The 20,717-nt window shown below is 43.5% G+C and overlaps 2 protein-coding genes across 2 annotated transcripts in view; one reads left to right on the plus strand and one right to left on the minus strand.

The window, feature by feature from the left end:
• LOC130302636 (oocyte zinc finger protein XlCOF7.1-like) overlaps positions 1–20,717 on the minus strand; it is a gene marked incomplete at its 5' end in the record, with an annotated part of 42,847 nt that overhangs the window by 13,762 nt on the left and 8,368 nt on the right. The window contains 1 exon segment of the mRNA XM_056551720.1: positions 17,032–17,150. Within this exon segment, the coding sequence (XP_056407695.1) occupies positions 17,032–17,150 (119 nt within the window).
• On the plus strand, positions 2,075–7,498 carry LOC130302638 (uncharacterized). Its single transcript, XM_056551721.1, has 6 exons — positions 2,075–2,155; positions 2,630–2,777; positions 3,128–3,307; positions 6,431–6,557; positions 6,641–6,705; positions 6,872–7,498. Exons 2-6 carry the CDS (start codon positions 2,700–2,702, stop codon positions 7,346–7,348), a joined length of 927 nt encoding a protein of 308 aa, XP_056407696.1. The 5' UTR covers positions 2,075–2,155; positions 2,630–2,699; the 3' UTR covers positions 7,349–7,498.

The raw sequence follows: 20,717 nt of genomic DNA on the forward strand, positions 1-20,717 counted from the left end.
AGAAGCCTCTGAGGAGAGACCATATGTTACCACTGTGCCTCGTGTGCGGCCGTAAGGAAGGAGGTAGAAGCAGCCACCGGGACCACAATGGCGGCCATCTTAGATTGCTGTATGGAAGAAATGGCTAATACCCAGAGAAGAAATTAACCAGATGACAGGATGGGCGGGGAGGTGACCTGCAGCCCTTCACTATACAAACACGCCCCTTCCATAGATCTGCATTGAGAGGGTGTGACGGAACGAGGGGCGTGGTTGTGCCAGCACAACCCCCGCTCCAAGCATTCAGAACACTGGGGCAGCAGAGTACCCCTTTAATGGGTTAATCATTAGTGGGGAGTCCTGGCTTCTTATAGCTCCTAAGCTCTAAATCCCATATGGGGCGCAGGGTGTAAATGTACCGCATGTTCTTAATGGAGTTCTGTAGTAAAAAATAACCAACGGATAGGGGACAAGTTATAGATTGCGGGGGTCTGACTGCTGGGACCCCCTGCAATCTCTTGTAAGGGGCCACGACAGTCCGCAGGAAGGGGGCGAGCCAACCCCTGCACAGAGTGTCGGCAAAAATGCCCCCCCCCCCCATGTATCCTATAGAAATACATGGAGGGGGAGCTTCGGCAGCGGCTTCCTCTGGGGGTCAGATCGCCTGCTTCCTGTGAACTGCTGGTCCCCCGTACAGGAAATCGTGGGGGATCCCAGCAGTTGGACCCCCGCAATCTATAACGTATCCCCTATACTTTGAAAAGGGGATGTTATTTTTCACTGCACTAGTCCTTTATGGGTTAATAACATCCCCAATAATCCTGATCTGATGGTGGGACATACATACCTGCATCTGTAGAGGAACCGTGTGCTTACAGGACCTGCGATGATGTCACCGTCATGTGATCTGTCACATGGAGGAGGAGGGGGTCACATGATCAGGGGCTGCTGCTCTGAGAGATCTCCACACACAACACAACAGCAGTGACTGCCCCACCAGGACCTGCTCTGTATCTGCTACATGCTGGAGGTGTAGGATCTGTGATGATGTCATGTGACCAGTACATTTGGGGGGGGGGGGGGGCAAAGTTTAGCAGTGAATAAGTGACTGTGGCTGAAGGACCTGTGGGGAGGATCATGTGACAGTAGTGGGCGGGGCTGAGCAGTGCAGGGTAGGAGAGATTGTAGTTGAAGGACCTGTGATAATGGTCATGTGACAGTAGAGTACTGTATACACTGAGCAGATGAGCCTAGAGCAGCAGCCCCCGATCATGTGACTGATCACATGACGGTGACATCATCGCAGGTCCTGTAAGTACACAGCTCCTCTACAGATACAGGTATGTGTGTTCTCTCCCTGTCAGGATTCTCTTACGTCCCTCCAGCAGCACAGATGGTATATTCCTCCCCCCGCACACTGGTATGACCCATGCATTGTACTGACAATATCCCCTCATCCTGTGATTTCTCCTTTGGGGATTATTTTTATGTATTTTTGTGTTTATTACTATAATATTATTTTATCTTTGCTCCTGGTGAGAGAAGGGTTAATATATTGTCTTGTTTCTGCTGCTGTTTGTGTTATTCCGCCATCTTTACTCATTTCCTATATCTCCGCCCAGTTGGCCCCCAGCTAGAAGCCCCGCCCTCCTGTCCTTGTGGCCCTATTCCTGTTATGTCTTTACCTCTAATATGTCAGGTTCTTCTTCTCCTTCTGGTTCTCTCCCCGCGGTGTCCACATGTCTCCCCGGCCGCCGCCATCTTGTAGAAGGAGGTTTATGGAGATCTGACATCACGAGGGGTGTGACTGTGATATCACGAGTGTGTGTGGCTGTGATATCACGAGGGGGTGTGGCTGTGATATCATGAGGGGTGTGGCTGTGACATCAGGAGAGGGTGTGGCTGTGACATCACGAGGGTGTGTGGCTGTGACATCACGAGGGGGTGTGGCTGTGACATCACGAGGGTGTGTGTGGCTGTGACATCACGAGGGGTGTGGCTGTGACATGACACAATGAACCCCTATAAAGGTGACTCCGCCCCCAGACATCTTCTCCTCTCTCTGGGGGAGGGGACAGACATTGATCTATAGCTAAAATACAGTAAAATGATACATTAACCCTTCATCTCCCACATCCTATAAATCTTCCCATCTCCTCCGGCTCTGGTGTCCAAGGTGATAGATTAGTCGCCATCCATGAGTCTCATGATAGATTCTACCAGACGTGGCCCCCGTGGATGTGATTCCAGGATCCTGTGGAGTCGCCGTCCTGTTGTGTCCTCCAGCGTGTTCTCTGCTATATTGCTGGGTCATGTGATTGGTCGTCCATTCCCGCCTTATGCTCCTCCCCCCCTTGTTCCCCTTCACCCTCTATCCTCCCTTTTTCTTCTCTTTTCTTTACGTTTACCTTCTTGTCTTTCTTTTCGTGTTCTCGGTGTTTGTTCTTCTGTATTTGATTCTTTGCCGCCAAAGATTCTGAAAGATTTTCTGGTAAATTTCCGAGGACGTCATCATAGAGGAGAACTCATCCGAAATCATTGTGACTATAATGTCTCCTCAGATGTTTCCCCAGATTATCTCCAGGAAATGGATTTTATTTCTCCATAGAATCTGGTGCGGTTTATCATCGTCTCCTCTTCTTCCCTTCAGGTTTCTCCAATCCAGGATCCTCTGCTGATATCTTCTATATAAGAGAATTCTCCTGGATGACCCATCAACCATGGAGAGAGACAGGAACAAGATGGCCGACAGGATCATAAACCTCACCCTACAGATACTCTTCCGGCTTACTGGAGAGGTGAGGGATTCTGGGAGTGATGTCACATGACCTCATTCTTATTTATGGAATAACAGATGGATATGACTGGAGAGGTGAGGGATTCTGGGAGTGATGTCACATGACCTCATTCTTATCTATGTAATAACAGATGGATATGACTGGAGAGGTGAGGGATTCTGGGAGTGATGTCACATGACCTCATTCTTATCTATGTAATAACAGATGGATATGACTGGAGAGGTGAGGGATTCTGGGAGTGATGTCACATGACCTCATTCGTATCTATGTAATAACAGATGGATATGACTGGAGAGGTGAGGGATTCTGGGAATGTATGTAGTGATATTAATGTGTCTTACCATACATAGGATTACACAGTAGTGAAGAAGTCCTCTAGTGGGCGCTGTCAGGCCCCTGTGTGTGAAGGATGGGGAAGAACCCTGAGCCCAATCCCGGGGCCCCCACCTCACTCCCTGATACATGAGGAAATGGATGAACAGAAGATCCTAGAACTCATCAACAAGATGATGGAGCTGCTGACTGAAGAGGTGACCCTGCTGGGACATTATACAGTAATGGAGGGGTCTGGTGATGACTGGAGAGGTGACACTGCTGGGACATTATACAGTAATGGAGGGGTCTGGTGATGACTGGAGAGGTGACACTGCTGGGACATTATACAGTAATGGAGGGGTCTGGTGATGACTGGAGAGGTGACACTGCTGGGACATTATACAGTAATGGAGGGGTCTGGTGATGACTGGAGAGGTGACACTGCTGGGAATGCTGGGACATTATACAGTAATGGAGGGGTCTGGTGATGACTGGAGAGGTGACACTGCTGGGATATTATACAGTAATGGAGGGGTCTGGTGATGACTGGAGCGGTGACATTGCTGGGACATTATACAGTAATGGAGGGGTCTGGTGATGACTGGAGAGGTGACACTGCTGGGACATTATACAGGAATGGAGGGGTCTGGTGATGACTGGAGAGGTGACACTGCTGGGAATGCTGGGACATTATACAGTAATGGAGGGGTCTGGTGATGACTGGAGAGGTGACATTGCTGGGACATTATACAGTAATGGAGGGGTCTGGTGATGACTGGAGAGGTGACACTGCTGGGACATTATACAGTAATGAAGGGGTCTGGTGATGACTGGAGAGGTGACACTGCTGGGAATGCTGGGACATTATACAGTAATGGAGGGGTCTGGTGATGACTGGATAGGTGACACTGCTGGGACATTATACAGTAATGGAGGGGTCTGGTGATGACTGGAGAGGTGACACTGCTGGGAATGCTGGGACATTATACAGTAATGGAGGGGTCTGGTGATGACTGGATAGGTGACACTGCTGGGACATTATACAGTAATGGAGGGGTCTGGTGATGACTGGAGAGGTGACACTGCTGGGAATGCTGGGACATTATACAGTAATGGAGGGGTCTGGTGATGACTGAAGAGGTGACCCTTCTGGGACATTATACAGTAATGGAGGGGTCTGGTGATGACTGGAGAGGTGACACTGCTGGACATTATACAGTAATGGAGGGGTCTGGTGATGACTGGAGAGGTGACACTGCTGGACATTATACAGTAATGGAGGGGTCTGGTGATGACTGGAGAGGTGACACTGCTGGGACATTATACAGTAATGGAGGGGTCTGGTGATGACTGGAGAGGTGACACTGCTGGGACATTATACAGTAATGGAGGGGTCTGGTGATGACTGGAGAGGTGACACTGCTGGGACATTATACAGTAATGGAAGGGTCTGGTGATGACTGGAGAGGTGACACTGCTGGGACATTATACAGTAATGGAGGGGTCTGGTGATGACTGGAGAGGTGACACTGCTGGGACATTATACAGTAATGGAGGGGTCTGGTGATGACTGGAGAGGTGACACTGCTGGGACATTATACAGTAATGGAGGGGTCTGGTGATGATTGGAGAGGTGACACTGCTGGGACATTATACAGTAATGGAGGGGTCTGGTGATGACTGGAGAGGTGACACTGCTGGGAATGCTGGGACATTATACAGTAATGGAGGGGTCTGGTGATGACTGGAGAGGTGACACTGCTAGGACATTATACAGTAATGGAGGGGTCTGGTGATGACTGGAGAGGTGACTCTGCTGGGACATTAAACAGTAATGGAGGGGTCTGGTGATGACTGGAGAGGTGACACTGCTGGGACATTATACAGTAATGGAGGGGTCTGGTGATGACTGGAGAGGTGACACTGCTGGGACATTATACAGTAATGGAGGGGTCTGGTGATGACTGGAGAGGTGACACTGCTGGGAATGCTGGGACATTATACTGTAATGGAGTGGTCTGGTGATGACTGGAGAGGTGACACTGCTGGGACATTATACAGTAATGGAGGGGTCTGGTGATGACTGGAGAGGTGACACTGCTGGGAATGCTGGGACATTATACTGTAATGGAGTGGTCTGGTGATGACTGGAGAGGTGACACTGCTGGGACATTATACAGTAATGGAGGGGTCTGGTGATGACTGGAGAGGTGACACTGCTGGGACATTATACAGTAATGGAGGGGGTCTGGTGATGACTGGAGAGGTGACACTGCTGGGACATTATACAGTAATGGAGGGGTCTGGTGATGACTGGAGAGGTGACACTGCTGGGAATGCTGGGACATTATACAGTAATGGAGGGGTCTGGTGATGACTGGAGAGGTGACACTGCTGGGACATTATACAGTAATGGAGGGGGTCTGGTGATGACTGGAGAGGTGACACTGCTGGGACATTATACAGTAATGGAGGGGTCTGGTGATGACTGGAGAGGTGACACTGCTGGGACATTATACAGTAATGGAGGGGTCTGGTGATGACTGGAGAGATGACACTGCTGGGAATGCTGGGACATTATACTGTAATGGAGTGGTCTGGTGATGACTGGAGAGGTGACACTGCTGGGACATTATACAGTAATGGAGGGGTCTGGTGATGACTGGAGAGGTGACACTGCTGGGACATTATACAGTAATGGAGGGGTCTGGTGATGACTGGAGAGGTGACACTGCTGGGACATTATACAGTAATGGAGGGGTCTGGTGATGACTGGAGAGGTGACCCTGCTGGGACATTATACAGTAATGGAGGGGTCTGGTGATGACTGGAGAGGTGACACTGCTGGGAATGCTGGGACATTATACAGTAATGGAGGGGTCTGGTGATGACTGGAGAGGTGACACTGCTGGAACGTTATACAGTAAAGGAGGGGTCTGGGGATGACTGGAGAGGTGACACTGCTGGGACATTATACAGTAATGGAGGGTTCTGGTGATGACTGGAGAGATGACACTGCTGGGAATGCTGGGACATTATACAGTAATGGAGGGTTCTGGTGATGACTGGAGAGATGACACTGCTGGGAGTGCTGGGACATTATACAGTAATGGAGGGGTCTGGTGATGACTGGAGAGGTGACACTGCTGGGAATGCTGGGACATTATACAGTAATGGAGGGGTCTGGTGATGACTGGAGAGGTGACACTGCTGGGAATGCTGGGACATTATACAGTAATGGAGGGGTCTGGTGATGACTGGAGAGGTGACACTGCTGGGACATTATACAGTAACACCACTGGAGGGGTTGTGGTGATGACTGTATCATTGTGTGTCAGGTTCCTATAAGGTGTCAGGACGTGGCGGTCTATTTCTCCATGGAGGAGTGGGAGTATGTAGAAGGACACAAGGATCAGTACAAGGATCAGGTCATGATGGAGGATCAGCAGCCCCTCACATCACCAGGTAATAGACATGACTATATACACACGTCCTCTCATTATTTGTATGTAAAGAATGAATTCAGTCTCTGTATGTGTTCCCTACAGTCAGATCCAGTAAGAGAACAGCACCAGAGAGGTGTCCACATCCTCTTCTTCCACAGGATGATCAGGTAGATGGAGATATTCCCTATGATCTGTAGAAGGGCTGTGAAGCTCTTGTGGTCAGTCCCCTCACCCTCCATGACTCCTCATCTCCTGCTCATCTATAACATCCCACGTGACTTCTCCTACTGTCTGATGACTTTTACAATATTTCTTCCATATCTTATGAATCAGGGAGAAGGTCCAAACAATATTAATGCTCCAGAGACAGATGTGAGCTGTGATGAGAAGTATAAGGAGGACATTCCTATAGGGAAAGAGTTCATCTATATTAATGCTACAGACATAAGGAAAGAAGAAGAGACAGATTTGAGCAGTGATGAGCAGTATAAGGAGAACATTCAAACAGAGAAAGATCTGATCTATATTAATGCTACAGACATAAGGAAAGAAGAAGAGACAGATGTGAGCGGTAATGAGCAGTATAAGGAGAACATTCAAACAGAGAAAGATCTGATCTATATTAATGCTACAGACATAAAGGAAGAAGAAGAGACATATGTGAGCGGTGATCAGCAGTATAAAAAGGACATTCCTACAGGAGTAGATCTGATCTATATTAATACTACAGACATAAAAGGAGAGACAGATGTGAGTGGCGATGAGCAGTATAAGGAGGACATTCCTACAGGTAACCGCCTAGGTGAGTAGTAACCACTTAATGCAGATTCTGCTCAGTTACCGGTTGTAATATGCTTTTATGGACTCCGATGGAAAAAAAAAATATTTAAAATTATCTTTAGCCTTCCAGTACTCGTCAGCTGCTGTATGCTGCTGAGAAAGCTGTGTAGTTCTTTTCAGTCTGACCACACTGCTCTCTGCTGACATCTCTGTCCAGGGCAGGAACTGTCCAGAGCAGGAGAGGTTAAAAACAAACAAATAAACAAATGTTTATCTCTAGGACAGGCTAGGTGGGCTCTCTTCTTCTCCTGATTTTTTTTATCTTGGCTAAGGCCGGGTTCAAAAGGCTGAAAAAGTGCAGAAAAAACACAGAGAAAACACGGCGACATTCCGCAGATTAGAATGCTCCGATAGCCGATAGGACCACTCAGAAATGCGGCGTCTCATAGACTGTAATGTATTTCCGAGCGGAATCTGCAGAAAGAATACACAAGTCTATCTGGACAAGATCTGTAAATTCCATCGTGTGCACAGTGCAGCAGAATCTTATTGAAGTCGCTTTGACAGCACATAGACTAAAATCCAAGGATCACTCTAGAGGTCCATGTAGCAGAAGCTCCAGACTGACTGTAAGGCAATTAGTGACACCCTCCTTGAAGATCAGGCGAGGGTATGGTTGTCCACCCACAACTTGATTCCCTGCACTTCTACCCAAAAAAATGGCTCCCCTGTATATTGGGCCCTACCACGTACTTTGACAGGTTAACCCGGTTTCCTATGGACTTAACCTCGCGCCCTCCATGCGGACTTCAAAGGTCGTATAGATTTTATTCTTAACCACTAAAGGACTCAGGGCGTACCTGTACGTCCTGATTCCCATTACCGGGGTCTAAACCGTTCTCCCGAGCAGAGAAAGCTTCAAACCCCATGGGTCCCAACTGCTATCAGCAGCCGGGAACCAAGGTTAATGCCGGGCACGGCCGTTCGGGCCGATGCCCGGCATTAACGCTTTAGACGCCACAATCAAAGTTTATCACGGCGTCTAAAACAAAACCAGAAGTATCCCGGCAGCTCAGCGTAGCTGATCTGGACTATTGCGACAAAATCGTGATGTCCCATCAGCTTACTGGACGGCGGGAGGGTCCTCACCTACCTCCTCGTCGTCCCATTGGTGATCTACTGCTTCATGCCTGCTTAGCAGGCTGGAGCAGCAGAGTGCTGATAACACTGATTAATGCTATGCTATGGTATAGCATTGATCAGTGTTTGCAATCAAAAGATTGCATGTTGTAGCTCCCTGTGAGGGGGTAAAAAATGGTTTAAAAAAAAATAAGCGAATAAATGTGAATCACCCCCCCCCCCTTTTCCAATTTTTTTAAATAAAATGATGTAATAAAAAAAAAAAATCTAATGTGGTACTGCCATGTGCGTAAAAGGGTCAAAATTAGTTATAGGGGTCAAAAGTAATGTCATTACAAAGTGCAATTGGTGACGCAAAAAACAAGTCATATGTGTCTATAGGGGGGAAATTACGTGTTATGATTATTATCTTCTAAAAATCATAACACGTAATTTCCCCCCTATAGACACATATGACTTGTTTTTTGCGTCACCAATTGTACTTTGTAATGACATTACTTATTTTAAATCAATAACAATAAGGAGGAAAATTGCAAAAATGAAAATTGTTTTGATTCCTTTAAGGAGTTAAAGTTGTTGTTATGCAATCACTACACCTCACTACACCTTGACAGGGTCGGATTATGAGGTCTGCAGTATCCTTGACTCCCATATGTCCAGGGGCGGCCTCCAGTATCTAATCCTCTGGAAAGGCTATGGAGCAGAGGAATGGTCCTGGTTCCAGCTACAGATGTACGTTCTCCTGCCCTTCTCCGTGCCTTTCATGCTTAATCCCTTCACAAATCTGTTGCTCCCCTATGTGGAGGGTTAGTTTAGAGGTGGGTACTGTGAGGGCTCTTGCCTTTCCTTTGCTCCACTGCTGGTTTCTCAGACAGCAAAACCTCAGCTGTTATTATTGAGCAGCTACTTATTTCCCTGGCTACCTTTTAATCAGCCAGCCCCTTCCCTGCTGGGTCCTGGCTATTTAACGGCAACAGTTCAAAGACCACGGAAGGGCAGAGGCAGTCTGATCTCCAAGCGCGTTACTGTTGTTCCTGATTGTGATTCCATTTATGACCCTGGTCTGGCTGACATCCACTCTGGTTCCTAATCCTGGTTCTGACTTTTGGGTGTCCTGACTTTGGCTATTCCGGAGTACCAGCTTTGGTTCCTGACCCCTGGCTGTGTGTTTGACCTAGTTTCCAGTTTATTTTTGTTTTAACCCTTTAACCCCTTAAAGACCAGGGTTTTTTCTGTTTTTGCACTTTTATTTTTTCCTCCTTACCTTTAAAAAATCATAACTCTTTAAAATGTGCACCTAAAAAGCCATATTATGGCTTATTTTTTGCACCACCACTTCTACTTTGTAAGGACATCAGTAATTTTACCCATAAATCTATGATGAAATGGAAAAGAAATCATTGTGCGACAAAATTGAAGAAAAACCACCATTTTGTAAATTTTGGGGGTTTACGTTTGTACGCAGTAAATTTTTCGGTAAAAATGACACCTTCTCTTTATTCTGTAGGTCCATACGATTATAATGATCCCCTATTATATAGGTTTGATTTTGTCGGACTTCTGGAAAAAATCATAACTACATGCAGGAAAATGTATACGCTTAATATTGTCATCTTCTGACACCTATAACTTTTTATTTTTCCACGTACGGGGCGGTATGAGGGCTCATTCTTTTTGCACCGTGATCTGAAGTTTTTAGCGGTACCATTTTTGTATTGATTGGACTTTTTGATCGCTTTTTATTCATTTTTTCATTATATAAAAAGTGACCAAAAATGCGATATTTCGGACTTTGGAATTTATTTGCGTTTACCCCATTGACCGTGCGGTTTAATTAACAAAATATTTTTATAATTTGGACATTTCCGCACGCGGCGATACCACATATGTTTATTTTTATTTACACTTTTTTTTAATGGAAAAAGGGGGTGATTCAAACTTTTATTAGGGAAGGGGTTAAATGATCTTTATTCACTTTTTTTTTTTCACTTTCTTTTTTGCAATGTTATAACTCCCATAGGAGACTATAACACTGCGCACACTGATCTCTTATACTGATCATTGTTATCCCATAGGGGCCTATAACACTGCACACACTGATCTCTTACACTGATCATTGTTATCTCATAGGGGACTATACCACTGCACACACTAATCTTTTACACTGATCATTGTTATCCCATAGGAGACTATAACACTGCACACACTAATCTCTTACACTGATCATTGTTATCCCATAGGGGACTATAACACTGCACACACTGATCTTTTACATTGATCATTGTTATCCCATAGGATAACATTGATCAATGATTCTGCTGCTTGACTACTCATGCCTGGATCTCAGGCACTGAGCAGTCATTCAGCGAGCGGCACCAGGAGGCAGGTAGGGGGACCCTCCTTGTGTCCTACAGCTGTTCAGGATGCCGCGATTTCACTGCAGCGGTCCAGAACAGCCCACTGAGCTAGCTGGGGGTAGTTTAGTTTCACTTTAGATGCGGCGATCAACTTTGAACGCTGCATCTAAAGGGTTAATAGCATGCGGCACCACGATCAGTGCCACGCGCTATTAGTTACTGGTCCCGGCTGTGGTCCCGCTTTATAGAAAGGGAGGAGACTCGGGGCATACAGGTACTCCCTTGGTCTTTAACAGGTTAATGATGTAGCCAGTTATAATTTTTACATCTTTTATTTTTTCCTCCTCGCCTGTTTATAGACACAGACATGTATTTTGCCGGATCCACTGTACGTGATAATGAAATCCTTAATTTCTTCATTTCCATAAAATCTTCTATAAAACTTGAAAAAATGATTGTGAGGTGAAACTGAAAAGAAAATGCAATTTTGCTAATTTGATTCTTAGGTCAATACGATTTAAACGATTCCCAATTTACATATTTTTTTATGACTAGTTTAAAAAATTTTTTTATAAAAAAAAATAAAATAAAATAAAAAAAAAATATATATATATGCTTAAATATGCCCTGAGCTTACTCCTTTTAATCCCCATAGCAAACCTCTGCTAAACTGGGTGTTTCCCGAGACAGGTGTCATCAGAGAGGACTTAGACAGAAAAGAACAACCTTAACTTCAGAAGCTCATAAGTACTGAAAGGATTAAGATTTTTTAATAGAAGTAATTTATAAATCTGTTTAACTTTCTGGAGCCAGTTGATATATTAAAAAAAGTTTTTTTCTCGATAACCCCTTTAACCTTTCCTAAAGTGACAAGGCTTTCTTCACACATTACACAGTATAATACATGGTAAACATATGTTCATGGGGGGGGCAGGTGCAAGTGGGGGGCCCAGGGGACACTGAGGGGAGGTTGCCCAACAGGACAGCAAGGGTACTTGGTAATAACTCCCATACTGCGCCACCACATGTTACTCCGCCCACAGACACCTTATCCCCTACCCATAGGATAGGAGATAAGATGTCTGATCACGGGGGTCCTGCAGCTGTGATCTCCGTGCAACACCCGGCATTCTAAACAGTATGTTAACAACGCCGAGTTTGGGCGGCCGGGATGTGACGTTATGTCACGCCCCCTCCATTCATGTCTATGGGAGGGGGCGTGGCATGATGTCACATCTCCGGCCGCCCAAACCAAGCATTCTGAAAAAAAACTTTCAGAACGTCGGGTGCTGCAGGGAGATCGTGGCGGTCCCCAGTGGTAGGACCCCCACAATCAGACATCTTATCCCCTATCTTTTTTATCCTGTGGGCGGAGTACACCTTTAAAATTCCCGGTAGAGGGATGCACTGGGATTGGGATCACGCGGGACCCAACTCCAAATACGCAGACGGTCAGGAGGCTGCTGCGGGCGGGCAGTCAGGCACTATGGCTGCGGGTCTCACACTCAGAGTGCCCCTCCCAATAGTCTCCTCCCCCTGCCACCGGCTAAGGTGTCATTTTTACTGAAAAGTGCTCTGCATAGAAATGGAAAGTTTACATGGGGAGTATGTGCAGAGCATTGCACCCTAGTGTCTGTACATTCCTATGTTAGCGGACGGGATTGGACAAACATTTTAGTGGGAGTGGAGCAAACATCCTACGGGTGTGGGCGGGATTGGTAAAAAAAAAATCATTGGGAGCGGGCGGGAGTGGGATTGAACAACCAGTTCTGCGCAGGCTCTAGTTCCCGGTTTAGGTTGTATTGTGTCTGTAGTCAGTGACTGTGTTATGCAGCTGTCCTCACTCTGTATACATCATGCTGTGCTGAATGGGATTTTGTCATAGACTTCCATGGTCTGTACTTACACTGTACGGCTCTTTACTCACTTTTTACTAAAATAAGTTTAAATAAAAAAAAAAACTGAGTAAGGCTGGATTCACACTACGTTTTTTTCCCATACGGGAGCGCATACGGCAGAGGGGAGCTAAAAGCTCGCGCTCCCGTATGTCACCGTATGCGCACCCGTATGTCATTCATTTCAATGAGCCGACCGGAGTGAAACGTTCGGTCGGCTCATTTTTGCGCCGTATGCGCTTTTACAACCGGACCTCAAACCGTGGTTGACCACAGTTTTAGGTCCGGTTGTAAAAGCGCATATGGCGCAAAAATGAGCCGACCGGACCGAACGTTTCACTCCGGTCGGCTCATTGAAATGAATGACATACGGGAGCGCATACGGTGACATACGGGAGCGCGAGCTTTTAGCTCCCCCCTGCCGTATGCGCTCCCGTATGGGAGAAAACGTAGTGTGAACCCAGCCTAAAAGATAACGCTCTGTTATACATACCGATCGTACCAACCTGATCTATGAGGAGAACAAGTCAATTTTACTGCACATAACATGATTGCTAGGACTCTGCCGGGACTCTGCTATTCATACAGCCTGTCTATGGTCGGCTCTAATGGATCAATGCAGTAAATACTGTACTGATCTGTATGAGCAATCCAATGACTGCTCATACAAGTCCTATAGAAGGACCAAAAAGTGTAAAAAAAATAAAATAAAAAAAACATTCAAAAGATGTTTTTTGTAATTGTTTTTAAAAAGTAGTAAAGTGTAACCAAAACTATGCAAATTAGATATCGCTGTGATTGTATGGACCAGACTTATATTTTCATGCACAGTTGATACAATGTAAGATCCGTCCCACAAAACAACAAGCTCTCAAACGCAATGTAGATGGAAAAATAAGAGTTATAGCTATGAGGAGAGGAGGAAAAAATTAAAACACAAAAGCTTAAGGATTGTTAAGGGGTTAATAAGGGTTGTTAAGGGGTTAATATTAATAATAAAATCTGTGTTATTCTTGGCAGATTCTTGTACCAGGAGATCAGAGGAGAATCTTCTATCTTCAGATTATAAAGCAGATGATGATATCACACAAGATACATATGAAGAACATTCCATTATCCCAGATACACCCTCAGCCCTTCACAGCCAAGATCTGTCATCTCATCCTTATATACAGGTCCTGTCTTCTCAGTCATCACAGGATGTTCAGCAAAATAAAAGTCACAGAAGGGGTGTTGGACATCAACAAGCTCTTACAGTATATAAACCATATTCATGCTCAGAATGTTGGAAATGTTATACTTCTAAATTCGATCTCATTGTACATCAAAGAACTCACACAGGAGAGAAGCCATTTTCATGCTCAGAATGTGGGAAATGTTTTACTTCTAATTCAGGTCTTGTTCAGCATCAAATAACTCACACAGGAGAGAAGCTGTTTTCATGTTCAGAATGTGGGAAATGTTTTACTATTAAATCAAGTCTTGTTAGACATCAAATAACTCACACAGGAGAGAAGCCATTTTCATGTTCAGAATGTGGGAAATGTTTTGCTCTTAAGCCAACTCTTTATAAACATCAAATAACTCACACAGGAAAGAAGCCATTTTCATGTTCAGAATGTGGTAAATGTTATACTGAGAAAGCAACTCTTGTTTACCATCAAAGAACTCACACAGGGGAGAAGCCATTCTCATGTACAGACTGTGGAAAATGTTTTGCTAAGAAATCAATTCTTCGTGAACATAAACGAACTCACACAGGGGAGAAGCCATTTCCATGTGCAGAATGTGGGAAATGTTTTACTCAACAATCAAGTCTTGTTAATCATAAAAGAACTCACACATGAGAGAAGCCAATTCAGAGCAGTAAATGATGCAGACAACACATCTATATATTATCCATGTACATAGGATATCTGACATTTATACATATATCATATACTGCATCTCCAAACTTGTTACCAATTGTTAATAAAAGTTTTCTTTCTTATATTATTTATTATTCTTATATTCATCTCCGCACACTGGACTTATAATAAATGTAATATTGTCCCTGGCGTTGTATATAGGGAATGTAACACGTCAGTGTTGTCCCCGCCCCCTTCTCATTATGATTATAGAGACTTTAATTCAAGGCATCAGACAGGATCCGCGCGTCTCCCTTGAAGATCGTCTCTTCTGAACATAAGACGTTGCAGATACTTTTATTTATCACAAACCCTAGACCAGCGTTTCCCGTCTTGACGTCTATTTTCGGTCTCAGATCATAAAATCCATTTTTCTATATGAGAAGTCGTCAATATCTCAGCGTCCCCCGGGTTCAGTAAACATCGGTGTAATTCTTTTCCTTTTCTTTGTCCTCCCCGGGGTATAAAATCCCTAGAGATCTGATCACATCTGGTACAAGATCTCTTTACTTCACACTTTGCGCCATTATTACACGGATTGAAGACCCAGTTACGCGCTCGTAAATTCCCATATATGTCGTGGATTGGAAGGATAAAGGTTCTTAAATCTTATATTTACCAATAATATTTTATATTTGTACAGTCCGTCCCTATCATAGTACGGAATTGTTATTTCTCTTCTATCCGATGGTTATTTAGTAATTTTGTTATGATTCAGAAGAGACCACGTGTCCCGTATAGACGCTCACCCTGAAGACATTTGTAATATCATAATTAACAAATTTAACAAAGCTTACTTACCCCTAACATAAGACCATATGTAATCATTGATAAGAGATCACTGTATTTTATATACTGAAGGTTAGTGAAAGTCAAGATGGCTGACATGTAACCACGTGTAGTGCTCCAAATATACAACTTAGTGGTGTCAGCTATATTCTATAGTTAGTCACTAATTAGGGAGAAACAACCTAAGACCATATTTGTAGGTTGGCCGCATTACCACATAAACTGAAATAGAATCTATACATTTAAGGACTTGTTATGTATCCAATGAGGCCTAAGCTAATAGTATATAAGAAGGCCATTTGGAACAAGTAAGAGGGTAACACGAAGAAGGTAACACAAGGAAGAACAACAACATTCCCTCTGCCGGCCTCACAACTCACACTATCTCTCCTACACATGAAGGAATGCTCAAGGACCAGGAGATATGAACTTTTCTATCTACAATCATTTTTATGTAAGGAACTCTTTCTTTGTACATTATTTACTCCATGCCTGTATTTAACCTCTTTGGTGTAAATTAAATATACTCTTGGATTTCTGGAAGTGGCTTGTGAAGTTTGTCCGCAAAAGCCTAAAGCTTGTCAATCAGCACGCAGGACTATTATTCTTCATACGGCGAGCCGCCTGGATGCTTCTCCTGACCTTTGCCCTCTAGTTTGCTGAGGGGGAGTTGAAGAGTGAAGAACACATGTTCACTGCAACCTATCGGGACAAAAGCTACAGAAAGGACCTAGACGCTGCTGCGACAGGACACAAGCTACAAGTATACAGACCAGAGTCACGAGGGAATTTCTCCACCAAGTGAAGCAGGTAAACATGGATTTTATTACCTCTTATTCTAATAAAAGTAATTTATCTTTTCAGTTCGCTTACTGTGCAACTAATGCGGAGCTATGGACTGAATTGTATAAACAATGTGAGGAACAGAATAAGTAGATAGATAAGAAAATATTTTGTGTAAATGAGGTTCAGAAAAAGATTCACAATGTCTTACATATGGTAATTTAATGACCTGATTGTAGCCGATTTACAACCTAGACAAAGTCTTTGCATGATTAACCAAAAAACAGATAATCAACGTAACACTGCATGTGATGACGTAGAATGTGATTCGGATGACGGTGGCTGCCAAAATTGTTATTTCTTGGCTCAGCAGTTAGAACTGTATGAACAACAGTTGGATTGTAAAAACCAACTCGTGTCCAAATTATGTTCACAAGAGGTAGCCGCTCTCACCCGAGGAAAAGGTGCTCATAGGATGAATTCTTATGTACCACCAGCAGTAAATCCGGAGACAGAAGAAGCATTAAATAGAGATGAGTTAGAAAAGCGAAAATTGCAAGATAGGGCCACAAAATCACTCTAAAAATACATGACCAACACATCAAGATAGTAAAAGACATCCCGCAGTACAATGACAAAATGGATGCTTTTCATAACATTGATGTTTTTGAAACTAACACAGATAAGTACTATCTCACCGACGAGCAGAAAAATAAGATATACCGGCTGTGGCTCCCATCTCATATGGCTAACAGACTTCAGGACTCCCCTAGAGATGATGGTATTGGAAGTTTTGTGCGTGCTACAGACAGTGACAGGTTAAAACAACTAATCTTTTTTACCACTGGTGACTCCTCTCCATCACTTGATTTGATAGAAAATGTAAAAGTCACTTCACAAGAAGACCCTTTTGCGTTCTTGTTGAAGTTTGATAAGGCGTACAAAATGGTCATGACTGTGCCTGATGAAGAGGAACCACGAATTATGATCACAGCATTTGTCAGGAAATTTAAATATTTAGATCCTGTTTCACTCAAACTAGCATCAGACGCACCATCCTTGACTGATGCAGCCACATTTATTGACCACATAAGGAGATCAATAAAAGTGTCTAACATGAGAGTAAAGGTAGCGACTGTCCAGGGACATACTAATGACTGTCCTAAGACTCAGGCTAACTCTGCTAAAAATGAAAACTCTAAACAGAGAATGTACAGATCAAATATCAATTGTTACCATTGTGGTAAAAAAGGACATTTGAGATGGCAATGCAGATTGTTCCTTAGGTCGAGGGATTTTTCTCCTTGTCCTAAACAACAAAGTTTTGGAAAAGAGAATGGATTAGTGCCAACAGCTCCATCTACTGGTGAGCAGAGTCAATCTACTTCACCTTACTCCGCACTAATTAAACAAGTACAGGAACTAACTCAAAATAGTGAAGGCAAGAATGTCCAGAGACATTTAAACCCTCCTAAATGACTAGATAGGAATTAGACTTCGGAATCTTTGATGTATGTGGCTCCTATATCACTTGATGATTGTGGGAGACTATATGTCAGAGGCAGACTACAAGGCAAAGATCTGACATTCTTACTTGACACAGGGGCACAACTGAGTGTTAGTGTTGAGTGGCATAGGCCATATTCGAATTCGCGATATTTTGCGAATATATGATGAATATTCGTAATATATTCACAAAATTTGCATATTCGTAATATTCGCGTTTTAGTTTCGCATATGCAAAAATTTGCATATGCGAAAATTTGCATAAGCAAAAATTCGTGTATGCGAAAATTTGTGTATGCAAATTTTCGCATATGCGAAAATTCGTGCACCAGTCTCACACAGTAGTATTAGAGCCTTCTTTACACCACACAAGCTGGAAGCAGAGAGGGGTGATCACTGTGATGTGTACTGTGAAAAAAAAAAAATACGAATATTCATAATTTCGAATATATAGTGCTATATTCACGAATAAAATTCGCATTGCGAATATTCGCGAGCAACACTACTGAGTGTTACTAATCAATCCATGCATGTCACATCCACCTCACCTGTTTGCACTATTGTTGGCTTTAGTGGGAAACGTTATACGGCAGCTAAATTGGCTAGTAATGTTTTGTTGAGATTCCTGGCTACTTGATTATAACATTGACATCTGGCATTGTCCTAGCTCTGAGAACATTTTGGGGGCTGATGTAATGAAAGAGAGAGGTTGGGTCATTGATTTGGGGAACCAGGTTATTTGGAGAAGTACTAACCTTAAGGGTACATTCCCACACGGCGTATTTTGCTGCGTATTTGGTGCTGCGTATTTTCCTACCCATTGACTTCAACAGAGAAAATAAAATACGCAGCAGCAAATACGCAGCAAATACGCCGTGTGGGAATGTACCCTAAAAAGTCTGTGACAATAGATCCAAGTGATTTCAGTACTGTAGCTGTTATTGACTTAATTGAGGATGCCTCCGTTTGGCCAGAAATTGATTGTAATGATTTGACTCTTGTTGAATTTGTGAAAAAACTTCAGTTTTTCTGGGCGCAGTCAAAGAATGAGGTAGGAAGTTTGAAAGATGTTGAAGTTAAAATTGAAGGGCCAGATCCAAGAGCGCAGAAACAGTACAAATTGCCTCCAGATTCAATCGAGCCATTGTCCAAAATCATTGAAGAACTTCTTCAACAGGGTGTCATACGCAAATCAAATTCTGTAACAAATTCTCCATTATGGGCTGTAAAGAAACCAGACAATTCTTACAGAATGCTTCTGGATTTGCATATGATCAACAAATGCACTCCAAATGTGGCGCCTATTGTTGTCGATACCCCTGACATTGTGTCTCGATTAAATGCAAAGACAACGTTTTTCTCTGTACTGGATGTCAGTAATGGTTTTTTTCAGTAAACAGATTGACAGGAATTGTCAGTACAAATTTGCTTTTACTTTCCTGGAGGAACAATATGTATTTTGCAGGTTACCGCAAGGAGCTCACATGTCACCTAGTGTGTTTCATCAGGCATTGGCAAAGGTGTTATCAAAATTCTCCAGACCAGATTGTATTTTACAATACGTTGATGATATCTTGTTGGCAACAGAGAGTAGAGAGGAACATCTCACTTTACTAGCTGAATTGTTTGATCTGTTGTACGAGTCAGGATTGAAATTGAATCCAAGAAAGGTCCAATTACTGAAGACAGAGGTTCAGTACTCTGGGGTTTTGATCAGTTCAGGGCAGAGATGACCTTTGCAGGAAAGAGTAGCAGCTGTAGGTGCATTGCCTGTTCCAACTACATTTAAAGGTTTGAGACAATTTTTAGGACTTGTCAATTTTTCCAGAGAGTTCATTGAGGGCTTTGCTGAAAAAGCTAAACGGTGGGAGTTCATTTTGCTGTTAAAGCTACAGAACACATTGTAGGGTTCAACAGACTTACTCTGCAGACTCCTTATTCCACATTGAAATTGCTTCTTGAAAAAGGTGTCCCGGGAGTGTCTCATCAAAGGTTTGCACATTGGTTGTTGTCTTTGTCACCAAAACAGATTGAAGTAGACCATAAGGCTAAATATGTGCTTCCACAGTTGATGCAATATGAAGGTAACTCTCATGAATGTCTTGAGACATTTCAGGGCGAGTGTCCATCTCTTTTCAGGAAAGAAGCAGAGGAAACTGATGAACCAGTGTATGTGGATGGTTCCAGGTTTTGTTTGATAGGACAATACTTTACCGGATATGCCATTTGGTTTCCAAAGACAGGACGAGCTATTAGATTGCCAGGACATTTTTCAGCACAGAGAGCAGAAATTGAAGCTGTTAAAAAGGTGTTGGAAATTGATGAGAAAGAGAACAATGGTCCTTTGGTTATCTATAGTGATAGTTCTTATGTTGTAAGATCACTAATAGATTACTTACCTGTGTGGAAAAAACGAGGTTTTGTGGATTCATCTAACAAAATTCTAGCTCAGGTTGATGTTTTGCAAACTATTTTTGAGCTTGCTTCTAAAAAGCCTAGTCATTATGCTATTGTCAAGATACCAGGTCATAGCAAAGGAACTAGTGATTTTGTTCTGGGGAATGAGAAGGCAGATTCTCTGGCTAAGGAAGCAGCATTGATAGGAGAAATAGTGGCAGAACCAGAACCTATGGAGGTATTACCAGTAAGAGGTAAGGAAGTAAATGTGCCTTCATTCATAGATGAGCAGATGAAGGATCAGTTCATTGTGAATTGTAAGGATAATATAACACCTCCCTTTGTTTGTGAAAATGGAGTGATGTGTTATGAGATGCAAGGAAATTTTACTTCCAGTTGTACCAAAACACTTGCAGACAGAATTTACCCGCTATAATCATGAAAGTTTAGGTCATGTGGGTCAGCAGAAATTGCTGGAGATTCTCAAAGAGAAGTTTTATTGGGAAAAAATGGAGGGTACTGTTCAAAATGTTGTGCAGTCATGTCTCATTTGTGTCCAAGTGAATCCTAGGCCTAAAGGACAAAAGCCTCCACTTCTAAGAATTGCACCTGCAGATGGTCCGTG

Source organism: Hyla sarda, unplaced genomic scaffold (assembly GCF_029499605.1).
Source record: "Hyla sarda isolate aHylSar1 unplaced genomic scaffold, aHylSar1.hap1 scaffold_1173, whole genome shotgun sequence".
NCBI lineage: Eukaryota > Metazoa > Chordata > Amphibia > Anura > Hylidae > Hyla > Hyla sarda.

Excerpts from the sequence above, each read along its gene's own strand:
- LOC130302638 (XM_056551721.1), top strand. The coding sequence starts at position 2,700 with ATGGAGAGAGACAGGAACAAGATGGCCGACAGGATCATAAACCTCACC. Across the intron at positions 3,308-6,430 it reads TGGAGCTGCTGACTGAAGAG|GTTCCTATAAGGTGTCAGGA; the intron begins GTGACCCTGCTG and ends ATTGTGTGTCAG. Across the intron at positions 6,558-6,640 it reads GCAGCCCCTCACATCACCAG|TCAGATCCAGTAAGAGAACA; the intron begins GTAATAGACATG and ends TGTTCCCTACAG.